Source organism: Eretmochelys imbricata, chromosome 7 (assembly GCF_965152235.1).
Source record: "Eretmochelys imbricata isolate rEreImb1 chromosome 7, rEreImb1.hap1, whole genome shotgun sequence".
Classification (NCBI taxonomy): Eukaryota; Metazoa; Chordata; order Testudines; family Cheloniidae; genus Eretmochelys; species Eretmochelys imbricata.
Window position 1 is genome coordinate 51443141 of NC_135578.1, and position 20754 is coordinate 51463894.

Sequence of the window (20754 nt, forward strand, 5' to 3'; positions counted from 1 at the left end):
CCCCAGCCACTAGGGGAAAGTACAGCAGGATAGTGCTTTCCGCTGGGCAGTGTTCCTGTGACACTTCTTCCTTCCCAGCCCCTTGACAGCTTGCCACCAGTTGTGTGTTCCAAAAAGTGCATGCTGTTACACATCACTTCCCTCTCTGTTCCACTGGAATGAGGGAGTCTATAACTTCTCATGGGGTGGAATGGGCCATGGCCTGCTTTGCACAGTAACCAAATGTACTGAGTGTTCTAGAGAAGTGCTAAAATCCAGCAAGCCTAATTAGTAAGGAGCCCAGCAATTGATGCCTATTCCAGCCAGATCAGTGGTACCTGTGGCCTGGGGTCTTGTTTCAGTAGCATCTCACACACAGTCACAGGCCACTTGTGGCTTCCACTTGTGTGTGTGTGGGGGGGTTCCTTTCTTCCCTTCTGGGTATGCCCTGAAGCATAAGGAATGAGTGCCCTTGTACTCCTACTCTGGCTAGTGTGATGGGGAGATGCCCTGGTCCTTTTCTGGAATCTGATTCTGCAGCAGTGAGTGCCACGGGTTAGTCGTATGCCACGCTGAGGGGCAGACCCTTCTTAGCAATCCCTCCATTCCATGTGGCTCAGCTGCTGACACACTCAGCACTGATCCATCTGGTCATGTGTGAAGGTTCTCCCCACCCCACTACTTTGGACTCACTTTGCTGTGCTAACAGATGTGCTGCTCTCTGCTTCTGGAAAGGGAAACCCAGCCTGGGCAGCCTTCAGTATCCCAGGCAGTGTGAGAAGGGAAGTGCCACCTTGCCTGTAAGGTTTCCAGGAGCACCAAAAGTATTACAGACCTGCCTGCTGCTGAGTCTCAGGAGGTCCCCTCAGTGTCACGCCATAGGGCAGTCCAGTCTTTCTATGTAACTGTGTGTCACTAGCACTTCCCATGCTTCCCACCTAACATGAGCTCTGGTATTCTAGGTCTATCAGCTGGACACAGGACATTACTTATGCAGAAATAAGTACTATGGCCGTGGTCTCTCCATCGAGGGGTTCCGTAATGCCCTCTACCAGTACCTCCACAATGGCCTAGAGTTGCGCAAGGACCTCTTTGAGCCCATACTCGCCAAACTCCGGAGCCTGAAGGCTGTGCTGGAGAGGCAGGCATCCTACCGCTTCTACTCCAGCTCCCTCCTCATCATTTATGACGGGAAGGACAATAGGGCAGGCATGTTCATGGAGCGCAGGGCAGAGATGCGCCTAAAGCGCGTGGACACCTCTCTCCCAGAGAGCCTGCAGGATGACAGCAGCACAGAGCCCAGCCCCTCCGCCCTGCCCAAGGTGGATGTGCGCATGATTGACTTTGCACACAGCACGTTCAAAGGGTTTCGGGATGACCCCACTGTGCATGATGGACCTGACATGGGCTATGTATTCGGGCTGGAAAGCCTAATCAATATAATGGAACAGATGCGGGAGGAGAACCAGTAGGCCTGGGCTGTGCCCGTTCATTCCTACCCTGGTGGCGGGAGCAGGAAAAAGCAAACAACTTTGGTATTCAGTGTTTCGCTTGCTCCCTTGTTTATAACTGTCCCCTAGGCTGGAAGAGCTGTGTGAGGAGTGTGAAGATCTCTGCCGTCCTGCTGCCCGTGTGGTTCTGATTCCACTGGCCTTACCTTCTGGAGGAGGCTCCCAGGGGCCCCACTGGATGATGGGCTTGCTGCTGTTGTGCATCAATCTCTTCATTGTGTATGCATTCTGGAAGGAGGACCTGGCCACAGGGAAGGGAGGAGTAAGCCAGCCCTTCAGGGTGGAGATGAGGGTTCCGACTGGAATTCCACTGCCTCTGCTTCCCAGAAGTCCCAGCAGAGCCTTTGGTTTGAACCTCTTCTGTCATTTGGAAAGGGCGTTCATTGAAATGAGCCAGAAATATCTATGGGGGCTGATGGGCGCAGCACACTCATGCTGTTTCCTATGGTACCAGCTGTTTGGTGCAGCTAGCCCTGCCCCAGGGGTGTGATTGATTTGATTGGGGTGTTACTTTATGATACGACATTTATCTTCTCCAGTTTGGGCATTGTGGCAAATCATCCCAAATGGGCAGGAATAAATGACCAAACAAAACCCATTGCAGAGCTGCAGCAATGGGTAAATCACCTTGCCCCAGTTGCTGTGGGGTCAGTCAGGGAGGCTTTGCTACCACCCCTCGCCACCATCTGCAGCTGGCAGAGAAACTTGTGCAGGGCTGTAAGGGCAGGCCAAGGATAAGCATGAGGTTCCTGTGCGATTGACCCTGCCTTGGTGCATTGATTCAATGAGAGTTCAGCTAACTGGCCGGCAGTAGTGTTGACAGCAAGTGAATTCACTCCCCCAGCTCTTCCACTGGAGTATATCAAGCTAGTCCCAACCTCAATGTTTGTATAGCATAGGCACAGCAGCTGGGATGGGCGTGTCTTCTGAGCCACATCCAGACCTGGCACTGCAGCACAAGACTGTTGTCTTCTTTGATTCCTCCCAGGGCAAGGCTGACCCCTTCCACACTCTGGAATAGTCCGTCATACTCCCTGGGGTGGGAAAAGGGAAATGGCTGAGGGGACGGGGTTTCAGCCTTAGCTTGGAAGGATCCTAGTGGAGTTAATGAGGAAGAAGAGTCTTAGCTGAACTGACGGAGGGCTTCAGGCTGTCCCCATCATGTTGTCTATTGAGCCCCATGCTGGAGTTGCTCATTCGCAGAAGTGCCCCTTCTGTGGGTGGAAGTAGCTGTCTGGCTGGCATGGTGACCCCCAGCTGGAAGCACTGCCATCACTACCTGGCCTACCCTCAGGGAGCTGATATCTGCTGGCTTGTGTTAGGGTTGGATACAGCTAAACATTACTTGGCTATGCTCTGGCCCTATTCTCCACTCCCACTAGTGGATTTCTGTGCTGGGGACTTGAATGACAGCAGGGAAAAGAGGTGCTCTGAGCTAAATGAAAGCATCAGGTAAATCAGCTACATGAAAGCCTGATCGAAGCTGTCCAGTCTCCAAGCTGAGGATGGACACGGTGCCTGTGGCTCAGGGTATTCTGTGTCAGAGGGATTCTCCACCTAGATGTCATTTCCATGGCCCTGAGACTAGCTCTTCTAACCCAAACTGTCATCTGCGGGTGAGGGGGCATTGCCATCTGCGGTTGCTGCAGAGAGTGCAGGATTTGGGGCCGTTGGGTCTCAATCCTGTTACTGCTAGTTGCGGGGAAGAGGGGAGCAGTGCTTGAGTTTGTGCTAAAGCTTAAGACTGCCCTGTCTCTTTACTACTCTTCTGAGCTTGGTTAAAGCCCATGTCCCCCTCAGGCCTTGCAGATGGGGGCTGGACTCTTGGCCATGGCATTAGCATTTGTTAAGTTACTCCTCCCTCCACATCCATGAGCTCTTCCTCCCCAAGCAGCTGCTAATGGGATTTTCTCAGTGGCCAGGACACAGCAGTCAAAGGTGGGCTGCTGGAAGCAATACAGTTATTTCCATGGTTGAAACAAAGAAGTCCAAGTTAGCTGGGCAGAAATGCATTGAGGTCCTTGTGCATTGTGTCCAATCAAATCCTAGTCAAATGGCCTGCCTTCTTCACTGGCCCTGCTATGGCAGGTAGCGCTAATGCGAGGCATTTCACACCAGGGAGGGGACTCGTCCACATATGGTTGCTTGGTCTTTCAGCATTCCCATTGTCCCCTATTCTGGGTATTGTTGAGGGAAGCGGAGATATGTGTTACAGTTCTCGTGTCTCCCATTGGATCCTGCACTGAAGTCCTAATGCTGAGTGTGGCACCTCAGCCATCCTGGTGAGGCTTGTACGTTGGCTTTGGTCCAGTACCAACCTGTATTACATCCTGGATCCAGGGTCACACCGACATAGCTGGACTGTACGGGAGATCTTGTCTGTACACCAGTCTCCTCAGTCATAGTGAGGTGTATACACAGATCACTAGCAACATGGTGCGTTCCCTGTTTGGCTTCTTGTGATTCCCCTTGCAAAGTATCTTTGGACCATCCCGACAAAATTTCCAGAACTTGTAAATAGCCTTGACTACGGAATTGTTCTGCTTGTTGGAGGGGTTTTTATTCTGTTTGTGCTTCATGAAAAACCTAAAGAAATGAAGGGTTTAGTTTTGCCATTGCTGCAGTGTTACATTTCTACACAGCATGATCACAACGCACAGCCTTGCTCAGCAGCAATAACCCTTCCCATCCAGCTGAGTGCAGTGACATGCAGGACATGGCGTTGGATGGGCTTCAGGCTGGGCCGGAGATGAATGCAAGTGCCTTGGACTTCTGGAGGCTTGAGTTGGTTATCTGGCTTAGAGCACAAACGGAATGGCTGTTTTCCTGCTAATCCCTCCTAGACACCATCAACACACTCCTTGTCACCCTTGCCACAGCCTCCTTAATACAGGCATAACTGGAATTGAGGTACATAGGCAGAGCCGGTTGTGGGACACTCCCCCAGAGCATACATGATGGAAGTGAGGCACTTTCACATCTGGCTGTCAATCCAGGGCAAGTTAGTAACTTGAAGGCAGCCCAATGGGCACGCTGCGTGGGCAGCCCTTGTATCTTGGCACTTCCTTGAACCCAGAGCAACATGGGGCAGTGGAAGTGACAATAGAAAGGCTTCAAGTGGGAGCTGGCCAGGTCAGCTCATGAAGAAAGTCTTTTCCTCAGCTGCTCTTTGCAGTAAGATTTCTAGATGATTGCTCTGGACGAACATGGAGCCGTTTCTGGATTTTATCTCCCTCTTGCTCGTGGAGATACAGCATAGAGCTCGATGCTGGCTTTGCAAGCAGCTCTGGTTGATGTTTCCAAGGCAGTAAACATCTCCAAAAGTGAGACTTGCAGATCCATTGGCTCCTGGTAGCCTCACAGCTTGCCCTGCCTTGCAGAGAAGGGAATGAAGTCAACCCCAGGTGTCTGCTTCTGCCCAGGACTCATACAGGATGTTGTTGGCACCTTCTCTGTTATGTGGATGGGGTTTGTTGCTAGTTTGCAGAGATTGTTACTTTACTAGTTTGGGTGAAACAAAGTTACTGTTAGGAACTGTAGCCCCAACCATGGCCAGGGTGAGAGCATTTGCTGTTAACACTGTAGCAAGTGTCCTTTTCCTTCTGGGACCAGGAACCAGGAGTCTCTAGATAGCCACTTCTTGAGCAATGTGCTAGCCCCTGGCTACTACCTCTGTCTAGGCAAATCCTCACATTAGATAATTATGTGGTTAGCAGAATCCTCGTAGAGCTGATCCTATTTAAAAATGGGTTCTGTATTTTTCATTGTGGAACTCCCCAGTCATTCCCCAAAGCCAAATGGTTCAGTATTTCATTGGTTTGACTTCAGAGAACAAACGAAAAGGTGCTTTTCTCCCCTGCCCTGGGAAGCAGTGTTGTAACTGGTTAACCTACCACAAAGAGGTAGGAGTGAGTTGATGTGATGTAACCCTGACCTAATTTCCCAAGTGAGTGCACCCTTATGTTTAAATGTAGAGGACTGGCTGACCTGGTCATAAATGCAGCTGCTTGGTGTTGGAGTCCAAGGTTACGGGGATGCTTTTTGGACAGGCCTTTCCTAAAAAACTATTTTGCATGCATTGTACACAGTCAAATCCACTTCAGGTGTGTGCGCGTAAATAGTCCTTCAGTCCTGTCAAGCAGCATAACCTGTTTGCCTCCTTTCAGAGCTTGCGAACATTTCACGCCCATCAGCGTGAACTTCTGTAGCAGAGTATACATGCACTCTGTAGTTGCCTTCACGTAGAAAGATGGACCTGCTTTCAGCCTTTTGGAATACATAGCCAGTCAATCTCTAGCAATAGTCTGATCTGCCAGCATTGAGAGCATGTGTAGGTCTATTATCAATGCAAGGGTTTTTCTGTGTCTAGGTCCCTGGTCTTACAAACATGGACAAAAGAGAACAAGACTGTTCTTCAGATAAACACTCTGTGGTTGGGAGGGTAGCCAAACCCCAAGGAGCTTGTTTTATTGCCTAAAGCCATGAGGATTTGGATGAGTTGCTGCTGTCTTGGGGAAGATATTGGGGAGTCTTCCTCTTTTCCTGGCCTGGCCTGTAACTTGTCCTACCCTGTAACTTGTCATTGGCAGCTCTTCTTGCTGTGTCAGTGGGAGTGGAAGCTGCTTTCCCTAGCTAGCAGCTTTGATGTTTGAGTTGGGCTGGTAAGTGTAATCTCTGTATAAGAACTAGCAGATCTAAGGCTTTGAAGCCTTCCTGTGGAGATGTTGAAATCTGCGTAAAGCACACCTGGCTCCAAAGTGGGTAGCACATTTTGTGCAGTTTCTGTGAATTTGGCCCCTTACGGATAGTGGCTCTTCTCAACTCTTGTGCTCGAGCAAAAGCTGCAGGGAGCCAGTTCCCTCAGTGCTGGAGAAGGGCATGAAGGAGTTGACTCATCAGCTGTAACTTCCTCATTCCTGCACCCTAGCCTGTGAGACCTCAGGCTTGTGCCAAACAGCCCTGTCCCCACAGAGGACCAAACTGTGACTCAGGGCCCGCCTGCATGCCTGCTGCTCCTGCACGTGTTGTGTTATGGGGCCAATGGAGCAGCAGTAGCAGCTCGAGGATGTTTGCCCAACCCAGAGCTATGTTACCTAATTCATCATATAAAGCTGATGTTTGAGATAATGTGGAGGTGCAGTCTGTAGATGTGGCAGCTCCCCAGCATGCACTGCTCCATTGTGATGCAATCAGCCTGGTTGTACTTCTTGCTCTATAGGCCAAACCTCCATGTTAAAGCGGAGAGCAGTGGCATTCTGACTTCCTGGAGGGGCGACTGTTGAGAATCCAGTCCTGCAACTTTCTCATTTTATGATGGGCCCCATCTCCTCGTTTCCCACTCCCGGACTCTGCCCAGAACAGAGTCACCCAAACCAGAAGTTCAGACTTCGGTGTTTGTATTTGTACTGTTATTGCATGTTTATCTCAGGAGCAAAATGCTTGTGTACTTGAAAGGTCCAGGTGTGGAGGGATCTCTGGCAAGTGTAGAAGGATTTGTTACTGGGGGAAGGGAGGGGGCCCTCTGAAGCAGAGAGCTTTAACCCTCTCCTGCCCTGCATCCCTTTGGCTTGTCTGGGAGGTATGCAGCATCATATTGTCTTCGAGCATTTCCTGCATATTTTTTTAATTCTCTTTCAGCCCCACTGTACTGGGCCAGGTCAAGCTTATGGGCATGAAAAGTACCAGTACCTGTACTCCAGACGCTGCAACGTTACCTCTCCTGCTGTCTCTAAAGTCATGTATATACAAATAAAAGCGGTTAGAAATTTAGCAGTGATGTGCACGTCTCTGTGTGCTGTTGTTTTCTCCCACCAAACATTTCCCCAACTCGTGGTATCAGGTAGGCTGCAGGAGTGCCCACCAGGCACTTCCTTACCACAGATAGAGAATGATCTATAAAGATAAAGCTGAATTGGTGGGGGAGGGGATGTAATATACATGCCAAGCAGTTGAGGTGGTGATAGTGTGGCTGTGCCATCTTTGATCTGAGTACATTGCACTGGGTATGGTGGGAAAATTGACCAGAGAGGAATCCAGGGACTCCTATGAGAAAACATCAGCCTATGCTTCCTCTAACTGCTGTGCAATCTCAGACACTGCCTGGGAAAGGATCTCCACAGTCCATTGGATATCAGCGTGGCCTTGGTTACGGAGGCACCAATAGTGGCTTCATAGTTAAGGTTGAGTTTTGCAACTTAGGGATTCAGCTTCTTACGGAGGAAGAGTACAGTGTACCCTCCATACATTCTGTGTTAATATCTGTTAATGTTTGAGTTACAGTTCAGTAAAAATGAGCACAATTAACAGTTCCCCTTGTCAGCTTTCCCTTCTGTAGCTAACAAGCAGCTGGCTTTTACCCTTCACAGTCCTGCAAACTAGTGCACTGGCAAATTTGAAATTTTGTTTTAATGAAGCAAAGTTCCTGAAAACTGGTTACTCACCTTGTAACTGTTTGAGATGTGTTGTTTATGTCCATTCCAATCAGGTGTGTGCGTGTGCACAGTAGCCAGAAGACTTTCCCCTAGCAGCATCCGTGGGGTTGGCCTGGGTGCCCAATTAAGGGCCCTGCCGACCTGCCACCCCTCAGTTCCTTCTTGCCAGCTACTCCCACAGAGGGGAAGGAAGGCGGGTATTGGAATGGATATTAACAACACATCTCGAAGAGCAACAGTTATGAGAAGGTAACAGGTTTATTCTTCTTTGAGTGCTTGTTTGTGTCAATTCCAATCAGGTGACTCACAAGCCCAAGTTCAGGAGGTGGGGTCGGAGTTGTCCGCTGATTGGAACACCGCTCCTCCAAAGGTTGTATTGTCTGTGGCCTGCTGGGTAATTGCATAGTGTGTGGTGAAAGTGTGGATGGAGGACCACATCCACACTTTGCAGATTTCCAGTGTGGGAACCTGAGTCAGGAACACTGTTGATGAAGCCTGCTCCTTGGTGCAGTGCGCAGTGATTGGAAGATGCAGGGACACCTGCCAGGTTGTAGCACTCACGAATACAGGACGCTATCCATGACGAGATGCGTTGTGATGACACAGGCAGACCTTTCATTCTGTCCGCCACTGCCACGAATAACTGGACTGATTTTCTGAATGGCTTCATTCTCTCAATCTAGAAGGCTAACACCCTGTGGACAGCTAGAGAGTGAAGTCTTTGCTCCCTGCCACTGGAATGAAACTTAGGGTAGAATCAGGAGAAAGATGTTCTGATTGATGTGGAACTGTGATACAACCTTCGGTAGGAAAGCAGGGTGAGGTCTGAGCTGAACCTTGTCCTTACAGAACACGGTGAAAGGGGGCTCTGATGTTAGGGTCTTAAACTCAGACACCCTCCTGGCTGAGGTTATCGCTATCAGGAATGCGACCTTGTAAGAGAGGTAGAGTAGGGAGCACGCTGCCAAGGGCTCAAAGGGCAGTGCTCTGAGTCTAGAAAGGACCAGGTTGAGGTCCCAAGGTGGGACAGGCTGCTGGACGTGAGCGTATAGGCTGTTGAGACCTTTTACAAATTGGCTGACCATCAGGTTAGCAAAGACAGAGCGGCCCTCCATGCCTGGGTGGAATGCCACGATGGCGGCCAAGTGAACCCTTACTGACAACATTGAAAGCCCCTGCTGCTTCAGATGGAGGAGGCAGTCCAGAATAAGTGGCACTGGGGTAGCGTTGGGAGCAAATGATGCTCTGCCGACCAGATTGAAAATCTCTTCCACTTGGCAAGGTAGGCAGCTCTCATAAAGGGTTACCTGCTGCTAAGGACTTGTCTAACCTGGTCTGAACAGGAAAGGTCCACTGGGTTCAACCTCGGAGTTTCCATGCTGTGAGGTGCAGCACCTCAAGGTTCGGATGTTGGAGACAAACATGATCTTGTATCAGGAGGTCAGGAAGAGTGGCAGGGCAAATGGAGCTTCCACAGACATGTCTAGGAGAGATGTGCACCAGTGCTGGCAGGGCCAGGCTGGAGCTATCAATATGACCTGAGCTTGTTCCCTCTGGAGCTTGAGGAGTACCTTGTGAATGAACGGTATGGGCAGAAAGGTGTATAGAAGACAACCTTCCCATGGGAGGAGGAAAGCGTCTGTGCTGGAGACTGGGCTGTGATTTTTTTGGAAGGAGCAGAACTGCTGGCACTTCCTGTTGCATTGCATGGCGAATAGGTCTATCTGGGGAAATCCCCATCTCTGGAAGATTGAATTCACGACGTCTGGGTGAAGGGACCACTTGTGGCCATGAAAGGACCTGCTGAGGTGGTCCGCCAGCTCGTTCTGTACACCAGAGATCCGTGTGACATCATCGCTAGCTTTCCCTTTGACTGAACAGGGTGCTGGGATGGAGCCTCTGGTGCCAGCACATCCACCTGCTTTGGGGGCGAGAATGGCACCGTGAGTCTCAGCAGGTCCTGCACCGCCTCAAAAGCCTCCGGGGTGGACAGGAGCAGCAGGTGCTCCAAGGAATTCAGCGAGCAGGATGGGCCTGGACTAGACTACCTCACTTGGGCAGGAGTCGACGTAGCCCCTCTCAGAGCAGTGGCCCAACTGAGGTGCCACTGATGGATGGTCCCTGGATCTTGCCGAGGGGATCAGCCTCTTTCCGCCGTCGTCTTCTGCGCGGTGATTGGGATCGGTGCCGAAGGCTGGAGTGCCCCTGAGAGACTCCATGGCGGTCTCGAGCCTCCTTGGAAATGTCCTTTTTCGACGCCGCATCTCTCAAAGACGGTGCTGGAGGGCTCCGCACCGAAGAAGATGTACTGGGAGCAGGATCCCTGGTGCCAGGGTCTGACTGAGGTCAGAGAGCTGTCTCCATAAGGAGGACTTTATGCCACTACTCCCTCTCTTTAAGAGTTCTTGGTTGGAATGCCTGACAGATCTTGCAGTGGTCTTTTTGGTGACCTTCGCACAGACACCGTAAACAGGAGGTGTGGGGGTCACTTTTAGGCATGCACTTCGTGCAGTCTTGAAGCCCAGGGATCACGGCATGCCCTAGTGACAAATAGGTGGGGGGAGAAAAATGAGGGGGGGAACTCCCCATAATTGAAACTTATAAATGAACTATCTACACCAACTAGAATTATCTATGGCGAAAAGTGAAAGTACAGCTAAGCCCCTTGCCGAAGCAAGAGCAAGGGGAAGTTCAGCTATCGTCACTGGTGGTAAGAAGGAACTGAGAGGGTGGCGGGTCAGCAGGGCCTTTTATTGGGCGCCATGAAGGATGCTGTAGAGGAGAAAATTTCTGGCTACTGTGCACGTCCACAAACCTGACTGGAATGGAGATGAGCAAGCAATCGAAGAAGAGCCATTATTCCATCTCATTTATAGTTAAGGGCAGCTAAATAGCATGACATCAGAAGTAACTCAGCCAGTCACCACGGCTAGTCCTCTACAGCTAACTTACCTGTTGCAATGTTTTTGGTTAAAGTGAGTCAAGGGCATGAGGGGGAGCAGACAGGGATGAGGAGCTCTCATTACATTTGAGCAGCTGTGCACAGATAGCGCAGGGGCTTGGCTCTGGGCCCTGCCCTACTTCCACTCTCTGCTTTCTCTCAGTGGGGTGCCCAGGTACTGCTGGACTACCTCCATTCAGTCTTCTCCCCCAGAGAGGGTACATGTGGGGGGATCCAGTTCAGCATTCTGTATGGAGGGGCAGCATAATGTCACCAGTCCCCCTGCGGGCAGTGAGGGAGCAGAAAGCACACAGGGGCAGGAGCATCATACCCACACTGGGATGGGTGGGGAGATCTTGCCTCACGGAGCTAGAAGCAAAGAGGAAGATGAGCGACCTAAGAAAAAGATTGAGACTCCCTTCCACAGCCGAAGAACTTGAAAAGGCAATTCTTAGACACGAGGCCTGTTGAATGGGGGTTCAGCCTCAGCAAGATTATAATTGTGAGCGGAGCGGTGGCGGCTCACCTTCACCCACAAGACATCAAAAACCCATGGACTTCTGTTAAGCTTACTTCTAAAAGAGATCCAAAGCCATAAGGGTGAGAAACACCTGGCCTACCCCTCCCCCCGGCTATGGCCACCCCCTGCTAGAGAAACCCCTTGCCTTCCACCCCCTGCCCCAACCTGCCCTGGCATAGACCCCCTCCCCCCTAGCTAGAGAAACACATTGCCTTCGCCCCCACCCTGGCACAGCAGCCCTGGGCTAGAGAAACACCTCGCTTTCCCCATCCTGCCCTGGCACAGCCACCCCAGGCTAAACAAACACCTTGCCTCTGCCCGCCCCCACTGCCTGCCCTGCCCTTGCACAGGGCCCCCCGGCTAGAGAAATAGCTCACCTCCCCCTGCCCTCCATGGCACGGCCACCCCGGGCTAGAGAAACATCTTGCCACCCACCCCCAGAACCTGCAAGGGCACGGCCACCCCAGGGTTAAAAAAACTCCTCACCCTGCCCTTGCACAGCTGCCCCGGGGTAGAGAAACACCTTGCTTCTGTGCTGTCATGGCGTAACCCAGTCAGTGCTCTGGAACTACTCCACACAAAGCCAGCCAGGACTCTGGGGAAGCATGCCTCCTCTCTCTGAGCATACTGGCACCAGGGCAAGAAGCTTACACAGCTTCCACTTTCCTGGGTCTGACCTCGGAGCATTCAGCATCCCCTTCCACACCATGCACTTCCCACAGCGAGTCTGCCCAGGTGGGGCTCCTGGGAGGTCAGAGGGCCTGCACCCCAATTCCACAGTCAGATGTAACTCTCAGCCAGCCGGTAAAACAGAAGGTTTATAAGGGCATGTCTACACTTACCTTCGGAGCAATTGATCCAGCGGGGTTTGAGAAATGATAAATCGACTGCTGAGCACTCTCCCGTCGACTCCGGTACTCCACTGGAGCGAAAAGCTTAGGTGGAGTCGACGGGAGCGTCAGCAGTCGACAGTGAAGACACTGCGGTAAGTAGTCTAAGTGCATCAACTTCAGCTACTTCAGCTCGCACCCCCCTCCCTACCCCCCAGTGGAGACCAGGCTTTAGTTGACAGGAACATAGAGTAGAACAGAGCTTGCTATCACAGAAATCAGTGTCTTTCAGCCAAGGCTATCGTGGGAGTTCTGGGCCAGACGCCCTGGACTCCCCCTCTTCTAGTCCCCCCCATGCAGACAGCCAGTTGTCAGCAACCGAACCTCCAGCACACCCCTGTTGCTTCTCCTTCTCTTTGTCCTGCTTCCTGGGCAAAAGGTGTCACCTGGTTGCATCCCCCTCCTGGGTCTCGGGTTACATAAGTGCAAACAGCTGGGCTGCCTCACCTGCCCTGAGGACCTCAGCAAAAATCTCACACCCAATTCCCAACACCAAAGTACTGCTGCAGAAACTAAGTACACTGCAGTACACTCGGAAACACAGTATTAGTACAGGACAAGTAAGACTCGTATGAAACAAAACAAGATGAATAAAACCTCACTTCGTCCCATCTCTCCCCACTCCAAGACCGAACTGAGGACTGGCTAAAAACATAGATATCATCAATATATGCCAGGGGAAAATTCTCCATCCCCTTGAGTAACTTGTCCACCAGGCGCTGGAAGGTGGCAGGTGTGCCCTTTAGGCCAAAAATTAGGAACAGGAACTCGTATGGCCACAGAGGGGGGATAAAAGCAGATTTCAGCCGGACATCCAGATCCAAAGGTACTTGCCAGCAGCCCTTGGTGAGATCCATAGTAGTGAAATAACAAGCCTCTTCTATCTTGTCTAGGAGCTCGTTGGGCCTAGGCGTGGGATAGGCATCGAACTTGGTGATGGCATTAAGCCTCTGGTAATTCAGACAAAACTGGATTGCCCTGTCCTTCTTGGGGACAAACACCACGGGAGAGGCCCAAGGGCTGGAGGACAGCTGGATCACCCCTAAAGCCAGCATGTACTTGACCTCTCTCTCCAGGTCCTGGGCTGTTTTTCCAGTGACCCAGAATGGGGAGCATCTTACAGGAGGGTGGGCTCCTGTCTCCACCTGGTGGACAGCCCAGGTTAGTGAACCTAGGGTGGTTGGAGAACAGCTGCTGTTAGGAACCCAGCACCCCTTGGATCTCTGCCAGCTGGGCAGGGGTTAGCTGTCAGAGGGGGAATTGATTCCAGTGAAGGGCCGGCACTTGCCTCAGGGAATAAATCCACCAGGGGATCATCTCCCTGCTCCTCCCACTGACCACACATGATCAGTACCAAATTCTCCCTGTCAAAAGTACAGCCTCATGTTGACATGGTACACGCGGTGGCCATGAGCCTGATCAGACAGTTCCACCACATAGTTCCTCATTCAGTTGCTTGATGACTTTAAAGGGCCCGTTCCAGGCAGCTTGAAATTTGTTCTTCCTCATGGGAATGAGAACCCTCCCCTGGTCCCCACTGGCATAGGAGTGGGCATGCGCTGAGCGGTCGTACCAGACCTTCTGCTTCCCCTGGGCCATAGCTAGATTCTCCTGGGCCAAGTCCATGAGCTCAGCGAGCTTTTCCCAGAAAGTCAGTACATACTCCACCACTGATTCTCCATCGGGGGAGCTCTTCTCCTCCCATTCGATCCCTCATCAAGTCCAGGGATCCCCTCACTCTCCTCCCATACAGCAACTCAAAAGGAGAGACCACAGTTGATTCCTGGGGCACTTCCTGGTCTGCGAACAGCAAGTGGGGTAAATACTTGTCCCAGTCCTGCAGGTGCTGGTGTGACAAAGTGGGGATTTTCCCTTGTTATGTTGTATGTGCGCCAATGTGAGTCTTACAGTTTTGCATGAACTATGTGTGTACCTCAGGTTCCATGTGTATTGCACCAATGTCTAGGTTGTGGGAATAACGGTGTGAGACTTTTGCGGGGGCTGATCCAGCTGCCTGGATGCTATGGCCTGCCCGGATGCTGTGGCTGCCCTCTTCATAACCTGAGACCCAGGAGGGGGATTCGACCAGGGAATTCCCTTGGCCCAGGAAGTGGGTGAGAGAGAGGCCAGAGGAGGAGCAACGGGCAGGGCAGGAGCCGGGCAGGGCAGGAGCCAGGCAGCTGGAAGCAAGTCAGCCTTGGGTGCCGTGGGGCACAGGGAGAGGACCAGAGCCCTGGCTCTGGGCTCTCCTCCCCACAAGTTGGACTTAGCTGAAAGTCACTGATTTCTGTGCTAACAAATTCTGTTCTATGCTGTGTTCCTGTCGACTAATAAACCTGTTTTACCGGCTGTCTGAGAGTCACATCTGACTGGGGAGTTGGGGTGCAGGGCACTCTGGCTTCCCCAGGAGCCCCACCCAGGCAGACTCGCTGCAGGAAGCACACGGTGTGGAAGGGGATGCTGAATGCTCCGAGGTCAGACCCAGGAAGGTTGAAGCTGTGTAAGCTTCTTGCCATCGAGACAGTATGCTCAGGGAGAGGAGGCTCCCCCAGAGTCCTGACTCGCTTTATATGAAGTAGTTCCAGAGCATTGCCCCGGTGACTCCGTGACAACTGCTGGCAGCGGTGGGACAAACGGCACAGAGCATCCTGCAGTAAGTGACTGGGGAGCAGTAAAACCCAGGGGCATTAGCGAGAGATGGGTGTGCTGAAGGCTCCGAGAGGTGAGGTGCAGAAGGCGAAAGAGCTTAAGTCCAAGAGAGAGTGGACCCCCGAGAAGGGCTGTTGCGCTGAAGGGGTTCCTCCCAGGGATTGTGGGGAGCAGAGAGAACACAGGCCTGTGACATCGTGACCACTTGGGAACAGCATGGAGATGGCCTATAACCATCTCCTTAAGAAGGACATTGTAGAGCTGTGCAGAGAGAGTGGGCTGCACATTGGAAAGCTCACTAAGGCACAGTTGATTGCTCAGTTGGAAGAGGAGGATTTTTCTCAGGAGCCGGTTCCTAACTCAGCTGGGGCCGCGAAAGAGGCTGGGAGCACCTGGGTGTCCCAGAGACCCATGTCCCTGACCAGTAGGGGGTCTCCACCAGGTTCCCCATCAGTGGATCTGAGAGGGGTGGAATTGGAGCTAAAATCGAAGGAGTCAGAGGACCATGAGAGACAGGGAAGGCATGAAGCAGAACAGCAGGAGAGAGAGCGGCAGCATGAACTGGTGATGATTGAGCTGAGAGGCATAAGGACTCATCCAGGGGTGAGTGTGGATGGATCCCAGGGTGCCAATTCTGCAGGGAACCTCGAGACTTAATTGCTGCCCCAGGTTAAGGAGGAGGGAGATTTAGATGCCTGTCTCGCAGCCTTTGGGAAGGCTTGCAATCAGAACCAGGCTGGCCCTGCAGAAAGCTCCGGTGTCTAGCCCCCTTCCTGGGTCCCAAGGCCATAGAGCTGTTTCACCAGATGGGCGGGGTGGCAGACTGGCTCTTACTCCTGGCCCCAGCCTATACGTCTGTGTGGACTCTCCTGGGCTCAGGCCCATCGGACCCCCAGTGGGAGCGGAAGGTGATGGTCAATGGGGAGACATTCCTGGGGTGGTGAGATCCTGGGACAGAGAGAACTGTTGTCAGGCCCCGGGTGATGCAGCCTCACCAGATGCTGAGGGGTTGTGTGACCTTGGTGAAGGTCCCAGGGATGAAGCCCCTTGCCCTGCCTCTGGCCCAGATCCTGTGCACACACTGGAGGTTTCAGGCTGGCTGGTAGTTGGGGTTCTCCAAGATATCAGCTGTGACCTCCTGTTCTGGGATGACCCTTGTCTATTTGGGACAGGATCCAGGCCCTGCCCTTGTAACAGCTGAGGATTTGAATTTGAGTCCAGGGAACCAATCAGCTGAGATTGAAGTAGTCAGTGAAAATGCAAATGACCCGGCTGGCAGCGGGGGCGGGGGCTGCTAAGCTCAAGACACCTGCCTGTCTGTAACCAGAGCCCTGGAGCTGAGTGGGACAGAGAGATACTCCCCACCTCCCTGCACATGGGGGAGGTGGCTAACACTGGCTCTGATGCTGTGAGCAAAGCAGCGGGCTCACAGCCTGCCCTCATTGGGACAGCAGGGGAAAAGCTGAGCCCAGGGGGATCGGAGACCCCAGCTGAGTGTGAGGAACCATAGCCAGGATGGGACAGCTGCCAACAAGGGCTGCCTTGTCCAGAGGTGCAAAAGGCCTGGGACAAGGGTAAAGCAGCCTTGAGACACATGCCTGTCATAGAGGAGCCTTTTCGGAAGGTCACCCTGGACTTGGTGAGGGACGAATGGGAGGGGAAGGCCTCCCCCCATGGAGAGTCAGTGGTGAAGTATTTACTGACCTTCCGGGAAAAGCTCGCTGAGCTCATGGGTTTGGCCAGGGAGAACCTAGCCAGGGGCTACAGGAGGCAGAAGGTCTGGTACGACTGCTCAGCCTATGGCACCAGGGACCAGGTGAGGGGTCACATCCTGGTGCAGAAGAATAAGCTGCAAGGTGCCTGGGACGGGCCCTTCAAGATCATCAAGCAGCTAAATCAGGAGAACGATGTGGTGGAACTGCCCAACCGGGCTCTCAGCCACCGAGGGGACCAGATCCACATGATGGAACCAAAAATTATGGAACTATAAATTATTGTGTGTGTGGGAGAGAGACGCTGGTACTGGCCGTGTGTGGCCAGTGGGAGAAGGGGGAAGATCCCCCTGGTGGGTCTGTTTCCTGAGACAGGAGCCGGCCCCTTGCTGGAATCAATTCCCCTCTCTGACCAGCTAACCCCTGCCCTGCAGGCAGAGATCAGCGAGGTGCTGCATTCGTACCACAGCTGTTTTCCAGCTGGCCTGGGCTCACTAATGGAGCTGTCCACTGGGTGGAGACAGCAGTTGGCCCTCCATCAGGTGTTCCCCATTCAGAGTAACGGAGAACACAGCCCAGGCCCTGCAGGGAGAGGTCAGAGACATGCTGGCTTTAGGGGTGATCCAGCTATCCACCAGCCCCAGGGGCCTCTCCCATGAAAGATGGGTCGATCTGATTCTGTGTGTCCTATCCAAAGCTCAGTGCCATCACCATGTCTGGTTCTTGCCTATTCCTAGGCCTGATGAGATCCTAGACAAGTTGGGGTGGGACTCAGTACCCCATGACCAGGTATCTCACCAAAGGCTACTGGAAGGTGCCTTTCGATCCAGATGCCAGGTTGAAACCTGCTTTTGTCACCCCTTTGGGGCTGTACAAGTCCCTGGTCCTACCTTTCAGCCTTAAGGAGGCGCCAGTCACCTACCAGCACCAGGTGGATCAGTTACTGGGGGGGATGGAGACTTTTACCTTAGTGTACATTGATGATATTTGTGCCATTAGTCAGACCTGGGAGGACCATGTGTCCCAGGTGAAGCGGGGGTTGAGTTACCTCCAGGATTCAGGGCTGACTGTAAAAGCTGGGAAGTGCAAGGTGGGGATGGCAGAGGTGTCGTACCTGGGCCACAAGGTGGGGAGTGGCTGCCTAAAGCCAGAGCCACCGAAGGTGGGGGCGATCAGAGATTGGCCTGCTCCCCAGACTACCACACAGACCCAGGGCTTTATTGGGATGGCGGGGCACTACCAGAGGCTTGTGCCCCACTTTCATAGAATCATAGAATATCAGGGTTGGAAGGGACCCCTGAAGGTCATCTAGTCCAACCCCCTGCTCGAAGCAGGACCAATTCCCAGTTAAATCATCCCAGCCAGGGCTTTGTCAAGCCTGACCTTAAAAACTTCTAAGGAAGGAGATTCCACCACCTCCCTAGGCAACGCATTCCAGTGTTTCACCACCCTCTTAGTGAAAAAGTTTTTCCTAATATCCAATCTAAACCTCCCCCACTGCAACTTGAGGCCATTACTCCTCGTTCTGTCATCTGCTACCATTGAGAACAGTCTAGAGCCATCCTCTTTGGAACCCCCTTTCAGGTAGTTGAAAGCAGCTATCAAATCCCCCCTCATTCTTCTCTTCTGCAGGCTAAACAATCCCAGCTCCCTCAGCCTCTCCTCATAAGTCATGTGTTCTAGACCCCTAATCATTTTTGTTGCCCTTCGCTGGACTCTCTCCAATTTATCCACATCCTTCTTGTAGTGTGGGGCCCAAAACTGGACACAGTACTCCAGATGAGGCCTCACCAATGTCGAATAGAGGGGGACGATCACGTCCCTCCATCTGCTCGCTATGCCCCTACGTATACATCCCAAAATGCCATTGGCCTTCTTGGCAACAAGGGCACACTGCTGACTCATATCCAGCTTCTCGTCCACTGTCACCCCTAGGTCCTTTTCCGCAGAACTGCTGCCTAGCCATTCGGTCCCTAGTCTGTAGCGGTGCATTGGATTCTTCCGTCCTAAGTGCAGGACCCTGCACTTATCCTTATTGAACCTCATCAGATTTCTTTTGGCCCAATCCTCCAATTTGTCTAGGTCCTTCTGTATCCTATCCCTCCCCTCCAGCATATCTACCACTCCTCCCAGTTTAGTATCGTCCGCAAATTTGCTGAGAGTGCAATCCACACCATCCTCCAGATCATTTATGAAGATATTGAACAAAACCGGCCCCAGGACCGACCCCTGGGGCACTCCACTTGACACCGGCTGCCAACTAGACATGGAGCCATTGATCACTACCCGTTGAGCCCGACAATCTAGCCAGCTTTCTACCCACCTTATAGTGCAAGCTCTATACCCACACTTTAGCTCTGTGTCAGCTCCCATCACTGAGCTATGCAAGAAGGGTAAGCCAGACAAGCTGGTCTGGTCTGAGCAGTGCCAGAGGGCTCTCTGCACACTGAAGGAGGATCTGGTCAAGGGCCCGGTGCTGGGAAACCCAGACTTTGACAAGTCCTTTATGGTGTTCACCGATGCCCCAGACACAGGACTGGGCACGGTGCCGAGGCAGGCCCATGCAAAGGGGGAGAAACACCACATCATGTACCTGAGCAGGAAGCTGCTGCCCTGGGAGCAGGGCTATGCAGCCATAGAGAAGGAATGCCTGGCCATGGAGTGGGCTCTTACAAGGCTGCAGCCGGATCTATTTGGGCAGCGCTTCACTGTGTGCACAGACTACTCGCCCTGCCATGGCTGCATCAGATGAGAGGGGCCAATGCCAAGCTCCTGAGGTGGAGACTGTCCTCCCAGGATTATGAGATGGAGGTGGTCCACGTTAAGGGGAGTGCAAATGTTATAGCTGATGCTTTGTACGAGAGAGCAGGGCCGGAACTTCCCCAGGTCACTGGCTAAAGTGACCCTTCTCAGTTCGGACTCTAAGGGGGGAGAGGGTGTGATGAAGTGGGGATTTCCCCTTGTTATGTTGTATGTGAGCCTATGTGAGTCTTACTGCTTTGCATGAATGCTGTGTGTGCCTCAGTTTCCCGGTGTATTGCATCAATATCTAGTTGGTGTAAATAAAGGTGTGTGACTTTTGCACGGGCTGATCCAGCAGCTTGCATGGATACTATGGCCGGCCCTTCATAACCTGTGACCCAGGAAGGGGATGCGACCAGTGACTCTTGACCCGGGAAGCGAGACAAAAGCCGGAGGAGGAGCAATGGGCAGACCAGGGGCCAGGCAGCTGGAAGTGAGTCAGTCTCGGCTGGCTTGGGGCACAGGGGGAGAGCCAGAGCCCTGGCTCTGGACTCCCCTCCTCCCAGGATGGACTTGACTGAAAGTCACTGATTTCTGTACTAACAAGTTCTGTTCTACACTGTTTGTATCGACTAATAAACCTGTTTTACTGGCTAGCTGAGAGTCACATCTGACTGCGGAGTTGGGATGCAGGGCCCTCCAGCTTCCCCAGGAGCCCAGCCTGGGCGGACTTGCTGTGGGAAGCACACAGTGTGGAAGGGGACTCTGAATGCTCCAAGGTCAGACCCAGGAAGGTGGAAGCTGTGCAAGCTTTTTTCCCTGGAGACTGTATGCTCAGAGAGAGGAGGTATGCTCCCTCAGATTCCTGACTGGCTTCATATGGAGTAGTTCCACAGCATCACCCCAGTGACTCTGTGACAGCTGGTTCATAAAGGTTTTCAGCATCATCTTTAGAGTCCCATTGAATCTCTCCTCCAGCCCATTGGACTGAGGGAGATATGCCAAGGCCAAGGTATGTTGGACCCCACACTTCTCCCACAAGCGCCAGAGCAGAGTTGACATGGAAGTGGAGCCTTGGTCTGGAAGGGCCTCCTTGGGGAATACTATTCTGCTGAAAATGGTCAGCAATGTATCTGTCACAGTGTCTGCCTCGATAGAGGACATGGCCACCATGTAGCGAAATCTACCACTACCAGAATGTATTTTTTCCCTGTCCGAGTTGCCTTGCTGAGGGGCCCCACTATGTCTACAACCATCTTCTGGAAAGGCTACTCTATGATGGGCAGGGGCCTCAAACCTCTTTTCCCCTTGTCCCAGGCCCTCCCCACCATCTGGCAGGGGTCGCAGGACCTGCAGTACTGCTGGACGGCATCAAAGAC

The 20754-nt window shown here is 52.5% G+C and overlaps 1 protein-coding gene across 4 annotated transcripts in view; it reads left to right on the forward strand.

Annotated features, from left to right (window-relative positions):
• IP6K1 (inositol hexakisphosphate kinase 1) overlaps positions 1 to 7852 on the forward strand; it is a 71034-nt gene extending 63182 nt beyond the window's left edge. For 3 of the 4 annotated variants that reach the window (XM_077821862.1, XM_077821864.1, XM_077821863.1), the window contains one exon: positions 942 to 7264. In XM_077821862.1, the coding sequence (XP_077677988.1) occupies positions 942 to 1451 (510 nt within the window). In that variant the 3' untranslated portion in view covers positions 1452 to 7264. Of the gene's footprint in view, positions 1 to 941 lie in introns of all 4 variants that reach the window. The other variant, XM_077821865.1, reaches the window with a different exon arrangement.
• The last annotated feature ends 12902 nt before the right edge of the window (positions 7853 to 20754 follow it).